A 9899-nucleotide genomic window follows, 5' to 3' on the forward strand; every position below is an offset into this window, starting at 1 on the left:
CAACTTTTTTGTTGTTGTTGTTCTAGTTGTCATTGTTGTTAGCTGGCCCGGGCTGGATTTGAGCCCACCATCCTCAGTGTACATGGCTGGCACTTGAACCACTGTGCAAAAGGTGCCTAGCCTACTAATAATCTTTTATGTTACTTTTAATTTTTTTGCTGTAAAAATCTTAGTTACCATATCTATAATGTGAGAGTTTGGGTTGTTCCAGTGTCTTTCAGCTGCTCTGTTACACCTTTTGGTTCCTAAGGCATGTTAAGGAAGCTACCAACAAGAATATGGGTCTGCTGGACATGGATAGCTGAGGGCTTCCTGTTGAAATTTTAACCCAAACAGCTCCACTCTTGCCTTTTTTATAAGATAGAGGAACTTTACTGATGGTAGTCCAAATTAAAAATCCATGTAGTAAATTTTGGTTTTCATTATATCTTAGTGATTTATTGGTCGCTACTGATTAACAGAAGATTGAGTGAATTTTTTGAGTAAAAAAGGAATATATGCTTACAGGAGAAGAAAATACATAATACAGAAACTTAAAGTAAAAGGGAAGCAATTTCACACTATAGTTTGAACAGATTTGTTGATGTATACTCTTTCAAACTTATTTCTGTGTACATGTGAACATAAATTCTTATACTTGTGGTTTTATTAGGTTTTTTATTCAATGTTGTGATTAGCAAGACTCTCCCTATCTGTATTAAAAAAATAATTCTAAGGTCTGGGCATAGTGGTTCATCCTGTAATCCTAGCACTTGGGAGGCCAGGGCGGGTGGATTGTCTGAGTTCAGGAGTTGGAGATCAGCCTGAGCAAGAGCATGACCCCATTTCTAAAAATAGCCAGGCATTGTGGCAGGCACCTGCAGTCCCATTTACTCAAGAAGCTGAGGCAAGAAGATCACCTGAGCCCAAGAGTTTGAGGTTGCTGTGAGCTATGACGCCACAGTACTCCACTGAGGGCGACAGAGTGAAATTCTGTCTCAAAAAAAAAAAAGAGAAATGAAAAATAATTCTATATTTTCTTTAGTACTTTTATATTTTTGTTTGTTTTTTTCTCTTTAGTGCCTCTGTAATCTATTTTAGATTATGGTTCAACATAGTTAAGTCTTAACATTTTTGAAAATAATTCTCCCTCACTGCTTTTCATCCACAAATTCCTTTATGTTTCTTATTCTATTTCTCTGGACGCTGTTCTGTGCCACTAATATATTTGTTTATTTCTGCATCGTAATGGTTGAAATACTTGTAACATATATACTATATTTCATTTCTAGCTTTCCTGCCTCTCCTATGCCCCCCTCACTTCCACATACATTCTGTTACTCTTTTTTCAAACTTTCTTTGGTTATTCTTGGTGATTTGTATTAGTCAAGGGTCTCCAGAAAAACAAAACCAATAATTGTATCTGTTTAGCTAGAAAGAGAGATCTATCTTAAGGAATTTGTTGTTAAAATTGTGAACAAGTCAGTAGACTAGACATTCAGGCTGGAGTCTGAATTCCACAGGGCAGCAGACTAAAAACTCTGGCAGGGTTTCTATATTACAGTCTTGAGGAGAATTCCTTCTTTAAGAAACCTTAGTTCTTATTCTTAAGGCCTCCAACTGATTAAGGCTCACTCATTATGGAGGGCAGTCTGCTTTACTCACAGTTGGCTTATTTAATTGTTAGTCTCATCCAATGTACGCTTTCATAACAACATCTGAATTGGTAATTGACCAAATAACTGGGCAATGTATTACCTAGCCAGGTTGACAGATAAAATTAACCATTACAGTATATTTTTCCAGATGTTAGAATTCCTTTGAATTTATCTATTAAGTACTGATAGCCTCTCATACGGAATCTCCTTTTACTTAAAATCTCTCCTTGTTAGAGGTCTTAATATGTTTTTCTTTCATTTTTAATGGTTAATGATAACACCATGTATAAACAGTGTTTTATCTTATAAATGGTCATAGTGACTGGGCACAATGGCTCACACCTATAATCCCAGCACTTTGGGAGGCTGAGAGGATAGAATTGTTTGAGGCCAGGAACTCAAGACTGTAGTGAGATGCTGTCATGCCCCTGCACTGCAGTCTGTAGAACAGAGTAAGAACTTGTCTCTAAAAGAAAAATGGTCATGGCATTAATGCTTTGTTTTTTAGTTGGTGCTTTTAAATTGTGTAGGTAGCTAGCTGCTAAGTATAACTTTTTTAATTAATATCTATCTATGCCTGTTTCTTTTTCTTTTGTTATTGTACTGATAGCAAGGACTTTGAGAAAAATACTGAGTAAAAGCCATGATAGCATCTTTATCTTATTAACTTGAATTACAGTTTGTCTAATGTTTTACCTTAAGTGAGTTGGTCAATGTTTGTTTCACCAAGTTTTAGAAAAGGAATCCTATAAAAACTTTGAATTGCTTGACCTAGAATTACAAAGAAAAAACCTCAAGTTAGCTCTGTCCTAAAACACTTTGAACACTGGTTTAGTCCTATAAGCTGTGTTGTCCAAGGAAAGGATTTCCCTTCCTAATGTAGAAATCTGTTGTTCAGTAAAGTAGAACCAAAATTTGTGGGCATAACTATTATAGAACTACACAAATTGATACATTTGAGGTTGAAATACGTGAGCAGAATGGGCACAGCTTGAAAGAAAAGATGGCTTGTTCATGGCCAGGGACTGAGGGCTTTGCTTTGAAGTTAAAAAGACCATTCTCCACATCCTGATTCCACCATTCACTAACTGTGTAATCTTGATGTTTCTTTACAATCTGAGCCTTAGTTTGCCTGTGAAGAGACTCTTATCTCCCTTGTAGGGTTCTTGGGATGGTGAAGTCTGTAATCTGAAAACTGTTAGTATGTGTCTAATATGTTTCTTTCCATTCTGAGTAAGTCTTATTTTTAAATTGCTGTTCTTCTGGACATGTGATCTCATAAAGTGACATCATTTTTTTTTTTTTTAATGAAAGTCGAAAGGTTTTAAGAAAGCAGCTAATGAACAAGTGGTGAGACATCTTTGTGTCCCTGTCCTATACCATTCTCTTGTTTTTCTGTTTCACGTATTCGTATATTCTTGAGCAGATAGGATATGGACGTTTTTCTGTATGCCTTTGTAGTAATTGGGTAGGATAATCCTTTTTTTTTTTTTTTTTTTTACATTTTATAGCTGACTGAAATGTAGATCCATTTTCATGTGCACAAAGTTCTAAAAGTTTTTAGTCTAGGAGGTAAATGAATATTTTAGAAAGTTATATGTGCTACTAAAGTAATTAGGAAATAAGCAGATAGAAAATAGAGAAACAGTCAAAAAAAATACTGTAGTTATAATTTGGGAAGGAAGGCAAAGTTAAACTTTGTATTTTTTCCAAAATGGCATTTGTGTAAAAATTGGTTATGTCTGTGTACCACAGTCCCCAGGGGCATGTGGGAAAATGAAATCGAACATGACAGTATGGTGGGGTTATAGATAGTGGTACATATATTTTTGTGAAGTGAATCTGTCTCAGTTTTAAAATGGAATATTGACATACTCTCTTCAGAAGCTGCTTGATAGATTTGATTATGACGACGAGCCTGAAGCTGTGGAAGAATCAAAGAAAGAGGATGCTGCTGCTGTCACCACGACAGCACCTGCTGCTGCTGTGCCTCCCACACCCACCACCACTGTGCCTGCTGCTGCTGCTGCTGCTGCTGCTGCCCCCACTGCTGCCTCTCCTCCTCCTCCACAGGCACCATTGTGAGTTTCTTTCTTTTTTTAATTCTTTGGTAAATAGAGAATTGTAAAGCATGTTCTAAGTAACATTTAGCAATCAAAGTAATTTTCATTGGAGTCATTGTTTTGTAAAATTTGTGATATTATGGATTTTCCCCCGATAAAAAAGTGGCTTTCATGTTGGACATAGTACTGAGTGTATAGATTAGTAAATAGATAAATATGCTATGTATGATTTTTTTAAATGTTGATTACTAATGAATCCTCAACCATAGCCTATGTTTCTGTAGTATGAATGTGGCTGAGGGTCTTGTGCTTTTGAATGGGTAAAAAAGATTACTTGCCTTATTTTTAGTGGATTTCCTGGAGATGGCATGCAGCAGCCAGCATACACACAGCATCAAAATATGGATCAGTTTCAACCTCGAATGATGGGAATACAACAGGATCCAATGCACCATCAGGTACAAGCATTTTTCTTACAGTTGAGTTTTAATAATTCAACATCTATTAATTACACTGTATGGTTTGTACTTCACAGAACACTATATAGCTATGTGATTGGTTAAGTAATACTCCACCTTCTGTAAAAGTTGTTGAATGTATAACTGTTTTGAGTTGCTTTTTGCTTTAATTAAAACAAGTATGCTAAATATTACATGTTCATATTTTAGGAATAGGTATTTTAGTTAAAATGTTTAGAGAGAAATTATGGTTTTATAGTCTGACATACTTAGTTACACAGCTATTTCCTTTTCAGGGGCCTTTTATGTAATTTGTGTGATTAGATACATTAGAGGGCTTTCAGTTCTCAACATTCAGGGATATAGTTTAAAAGCTTCAATGAAAGAAGCATACATAGCACACTGAAGAGTTGTGGGAAGTTAGAGTTGTTCATTGGATGTGTTCCAGTAAATTTTCTGAGTCAGAGTTTTTTAAACTTGGCTATGCATCTAAATTACGGGGACAAGGAGAGGGATATTTTTTAAAAACACACATCCTGGCCCTCCACTGCCACCATCATTCTAGGAAATCTGTTTTTTAAATTCTGCAGTGATTCTGTTGTACAACTAGCCTTGGGAAATACTGCCTTATGGCCTAAGTTTAGAAACTATTCTGAGAAATCTCTTCACAATATGTTATTTTCTGTTATCTGTATTGTGTTCGATCCATTCTGTCTATATGGTAATACGAAAATGATATGATTTTAATGACTTATCAATGAATCGGGTTCAAAAAGTATTTTATAACCTTATTTATTTATTTATTCATTAATTTATTTTTTGAGACAGAGTCTCAAGCTGTCGCCCTGAGTAGAGTACTGAGGCATCACAGCTCACAGCAACCTCAAACTCTTGAGCTTGAGCGATTCTCTTGCCTCAGCCTCCTGAGTAGCTGGGACTACAGGCGCCCACTACAAGGCCTGCCTATTTTTTGGTTGCAGTTGTCTGTTTTTCAGCAGGCCCTGGCTGGGCTTGAACCCACCAGTTTCAGTATATGTGGATGGCACCCTACTCACTGAGCTACAGGCTCCAAGCCTTATAATCCTTATTTAAAATATGAAGACTAATTACAGTGACTCACATCTGTAGTCCTACCACTCTGGGAGACCAAAACAGAAGGATCCCTTGAGCTCAGGAGTTTGAGACCAGCCTGAACAAGAGCGAGCCCCCCATCTGTCAAAAATTAGCCGGGTATTGCAGCAGGAACCTATAGGCTCATCTACTCAGGAGGCTGAGGCAAGAGGATTGCTAGAATCTAGAGGTTTGAGGTTGCTGTGAGTTAGACTGATGCTACAGCACTGTAGCTTGGGCAACAGAGTGAGACTCTTGTCTCAAAAAGAAAAAAGAGATAAACTTACCCATTTCCCCTCTAAATCTAATTTCACATCCATATCCTCTGCACTTCCCAGAGGCCCTTGTGCCCAAATCCTGGCTGTTATGCTGAACTCCTCCCTCTCCCCACTCCCATATTCCACCATCCTCTGGCCTGGCTCTGTTCCATCCCCCACTGAAGCTGCCCCTCAAAAGTCATTACACAGGTCTTTGTCATCTCCAGTCAGGCCTGTTATAACAGCCATCTGATGGGTCCCCTGAATCCACTCTTGATTCAAATGGGCACTGCTTTTGCTCCGACCCTATCCCTTCCCTGCTTAACATCTTTCACTGGCTCCTTAATCACCATCAGCTGACACCCTCACTCCTTAGCAAGAATGTAGGGCCCTGTGCAGCAACCTGGCCCTGCCCATCATTGCAGTCAATTTCCATCATTTCTTGTCTCCAGCTCTGGGCCATAGCCACACTTAGTGCCCTTTGCACACATATTTGCTGTCTGGACCCCTCTTACCTATGCCTCCTGCCACCATGTGAGATTCTTCCAGGAGTACCGGCATGTAGGAGCTTCCATTGTCATTGGGTTGTTTTACGCCTGTCTTAGTTCTTGTTGGTGCTGAAACAAGTCACCACAGACTTAGCAGCTTAAGACAGCACAAGCTTATTCTCTTAGAATTCTAGTGGTCAGAAGTCCAGAGTGAATTTAGGGAGCTAAAATCTAGTCCTTGTCAGGACTGGTTTCTTTTGGAGGCTCTGAAGAGAGACCTTGCCCTTTTCAGTGGCTCCTGGCTGCCTATATTCCTTGGCTTGTGGGCCCATCAGAGAGCATCACTCTATCTCTGCTTTCTCTGAGGTACTCTTTTTTTTTTTTTTTTTTTTTTTTGAGACAGAGTCTCACTTTGTCACCTGGATAGAGTGCCATGGCATCATACCTCACAGCAACCTCAAACTCCTGGACTCAAGGAATCTCTTGCCTCAGCCTCCCAAGTAGCTGTGACTATAGGTGCCTGCCAGAACGCCCAGCCATTTTTTTTTGTTTTTAGAGACCAGGGTCTCACTGTTGCTCAGGCTGGTCTCAAACCTGTGAGCTTAGGCAGTCCACCTGCCTCAGCCTCCCAGAGTGCTGGGATTATAGGCATGAGCACCTGGCCTTTTTTTTTCTTAACTCTGGCCGTCCTTTGTCCTTCCCTCTTGGTAAGGACGTTGTGATTAGATTGGACCTTCCCAGATAATTGAGGATAATTTGCCCATTATAAGATCCTTACTAATGATATCTGCAAAGTCCCTTTTGCAGTGTAAGGTAACAAATTTGCAGGCTCCAGGAATTACAATCTGGATATCTTTTGGGGGGGGGGGCTATCATTCAACACTGCCCTTCTGTTATACATAACCTGTGTGTGTAAAAAAAGAAAACTTGTGAGGTATGTTCAATGTTTTAACACTTACTGAAAATTTGTAAATAATTTAGAAAGAATATTTTGTGATTATTTTTTTCAGTGTATCACATTGCTTCCTTATCTAAAGGAAGGTGTTTCTTTGAATATTTAAAACCAAACCTATATATGTATTTATTTATTGAGAGAGTCTCACTATGTTCCCCTCGGTAGAGTACTGTGACGTCACAGCTTTCACAGCAACCTCAAACTCTTGGGCTTAAGCGATTCTCTTGCCTCAGCCTGCCAAGTAGCTGGAACTACAGGCGCCAGCTACAATGCCTGGCTATTTTTTTGTTGCAGTTGTCATTTAGCTGGCCAGCCTCGGTGCATGTGGCTGGCGCCATAACCACTGTGCTACGGATGCCAAGCCCAAACCTGTGTATTTATAATTTTGAAATGAGTTATAGGATTTTTTTCTTGAAGAGTTACAGGATTTTTAATGTATATATACTTGATATGTAACAGTTTTTTGGATAAAGATTGTATCTCTGAAAATTGTTAAACAGTATCAAGTATCACTGTAGCTTTTCCTTTACCAAAACTTGTTAAAGATATATTAGTTTTATTTAAAGTAATTAAAGGTTGTCAAATTATTTTTGCTATTACTTAAATTCTACTCATACACTTTCTTTAAAAATGGAAGGTTCCACTTCCTCCTAATGGACAGATGCCAGGATTTGGATTTCTTCCTACACCGCCATTTCCCCCCATGGCTCAGCCTGTAATTCCTCCAACTCCACCAGTTCAACCTTTCCAAGCCACTTTTCAGACACAAAATGAACCCCTCACACAGAAGCCACATCAACAGGTAAAATTTCATTCTCAGATTATCTTTTGGTTGCCTTGACTTACACATGCAGATTTCTGCTTATTTGCTTGCTTATTTGCTTATTTCTGCTTTTTGAGACAGAGTCTCACTTTGTCACCTGGATAGAGTGCCATGGCATCATACCTCAAGAAAGACCCTGGGCACATATTAAATTCTTTCTGTGCTTTTAAGTTTTTTATCTAGGAAGTAGATGTAATAATACTACCAATTTCCATAGGTTTCTGTGGGGATTGAGTGTAGAAGCCTTAACCAGTACTTTCTTCACACCTTAGATGATGGCTTATTAATATGGCATGTAATTTAGGCCAAATAACTTGTAGAAGTAGAGAAATATTTCTTTTAATCTTGTAAACCATGTACAAGATTTTTATTTTGATGATGGATGGTCAATACTGAATTAGTAATTTGGTCCCAAGTAACCAAAAGAGGATTGCTTCTAGGCAAGAGATTTTTGATTTAGCATTCTTTGGATTTTGTCTTCTTACCTTTGTAGTTTTCATTTTTTTCTTGATGGTTTTTGTTTTGGGTTTTAAGGAAATGGAAGTAGAACAACAACCTTGTATTCAAGAGGTTAAACGGCATATGTCTGATAATAGAAAATCAAGATCCAGGTCAGCATCCAGGTAAATTATAGAAAATGTTTCTCCAACCTTGTATGTTTTAGGAGACAGATTAAAATCAAATTGGATTTACATTCAGTGTTAATAAACTTAACATTTAGTATAACTATTGCTAATTTGTATAGAAAAGAGAAGTATTGATTGAAAAAAATCTAAGATTATCTTATACACCTTTTTGCTCTTTGAGTTGCTCAGATGCCAAAATGTAGGCACATAGTATGTGGTATTAGAAGACTTCTACATTGAAAGTTCCTTTACAGCTTTATCAGCCTACAAAGTGCAAAGGTCATGGTAATGCCATAATTGGATTACAGAAGTCTTTTCTGTTACTAAGAAGGTAGATAAGAATAGTACTATATCTCAGCCATTAGCTTCCTACAGAAATAATTTAGTATACTGCCAGAGGTACTGTGAAGGTGAGACTTTTATAAGCTGACAATCTTATTTATTTTGTTTAAATTATTTGTGTATGCTTTCTAACTTGAGACATTAAAAATCTTCAAAATGAGTTTCATACTCTTATATTCCTATATATTCAGACATTAAATTACCTAGTTGTATTTTTTTTAATTAGTATGTACTACTTAAGTTTTCTGGTTTTTTCCTATGTACTGTTCATTCTCTAACTTCATGAAAACATTAGGTCACCAAAAAGGAGACGATCTAGATCTGGTTCTAGATCTCGAAGGTCTCGTCATAGACGTTCTAGATCTCGGTCCAGGGATAGACGCCGACATTCTCCCCGATCTCGATCCCAAGAAAGACGGGATCGAGAAAAAGAACGGGAACGTCGGCAAAAAGGCCTTCCTCAAGTCAAACCAGAAACTGCAAGTGGTAAGAAAGCCTTTATATGTAAAATTCCTGCATTGTTTTTTCATGTCATGGGTTTAAAATGTCTTCTTGTTAGCAAGGGCATAATTGAAATGTTAATTGTGTTGGGTTTTATTCTGAATATTGCTTTGTCATGTTTTATTTATTTATGCATTGATTTATACTCTTTTATTTGCTTTTTACTATAAAGCAGCAGTGAGGAGTGAACCAGACTGACAGTGATAAGTGATAGCATGTCTTTGTACTATACTTTTGTACTATAAGACCATTAATTAGCTCTCCTGTACACAATGTGAAGGGTTTTTTGTAGAATAATTACTACTCTTTAACTTATATAAAGATGTATAATTTATAGAATATATTAGCTTGCATTATCTCTTGAATTTCATCAAATGTCTTAAGAATATGTTTAATAAGGTGTGCTAGACATGTTAAGTTATTAAGATTTTAATTCACAGTTGGCATATGTAAAATTCCAGACTCTGTAAGGCTTATTACCTAGGACACAGCATAAAAGAAAAACCATAAACTCTCAAGAGGTGGAAAAGGGCTTGGTGCCTGTGGCTCAAGTGGCTGAGGCGCCAGCCACATACACTTAAGGTGGCAGGTTCGAATCCAGCCCAGGCCCGCCAAAACAATGACAGCTACAACCAAAAA

At 37.6% G+C, this 9899-nt stretch overlaps 1 protein-coding gene across 1 annotated transcript in view; it reads left to right on the forward strand.

Annotated features, from left to right (window-relative positions):
• SCAF4 (SR-related CTD associated factor 4) overlaps nucleotides 1–9899 on the forward strand; it is a 62695-nt gene that overhangs the window by 29195 nt on the left and 23601 nt on the right. Inside the window, exons 7-11 of the mRNA XM_012809673.2 lie at nucleotides 3522–3718; nucleotides 4050–4158; nucleotides 7606–7770; nucleotides 8326–8414; nucleotides 9055–9245. Of these exons, the coding sequence (XP_012665127.1) occupies nucleotides 3522–3718; nucleotides 4050–4158; nucleotides 7606–7770; nucleotides 8326–8414; nucleotides 9055–9245 (751 nt within the window). The remainder of the gene's footprint in view (nucleotides 1–3521; nucleotides 3719–4049; nucleotides 4159–7605; nucleotides 7771–8325; nucleotides 8415–9054; nucleotides 9246–9899) is intronic.

This window comes from Otolemur garnettii, unplaced genomic scaffold (assembly GCF_000181295.1).
Source record: "Otolemur garnettii isolate 467f Iridium unplaced genomic scaffold, OtoGar3 scaffold00111, whole genome shotgun sequence".
In the NCBI taxonomy this organism is placed as follows: domain Eukaryota; kingdom Metazoa; phylum Chordata; class Mammalia; order Primates; family Galagidae; genus Otolemur; species Otolemur garnettii.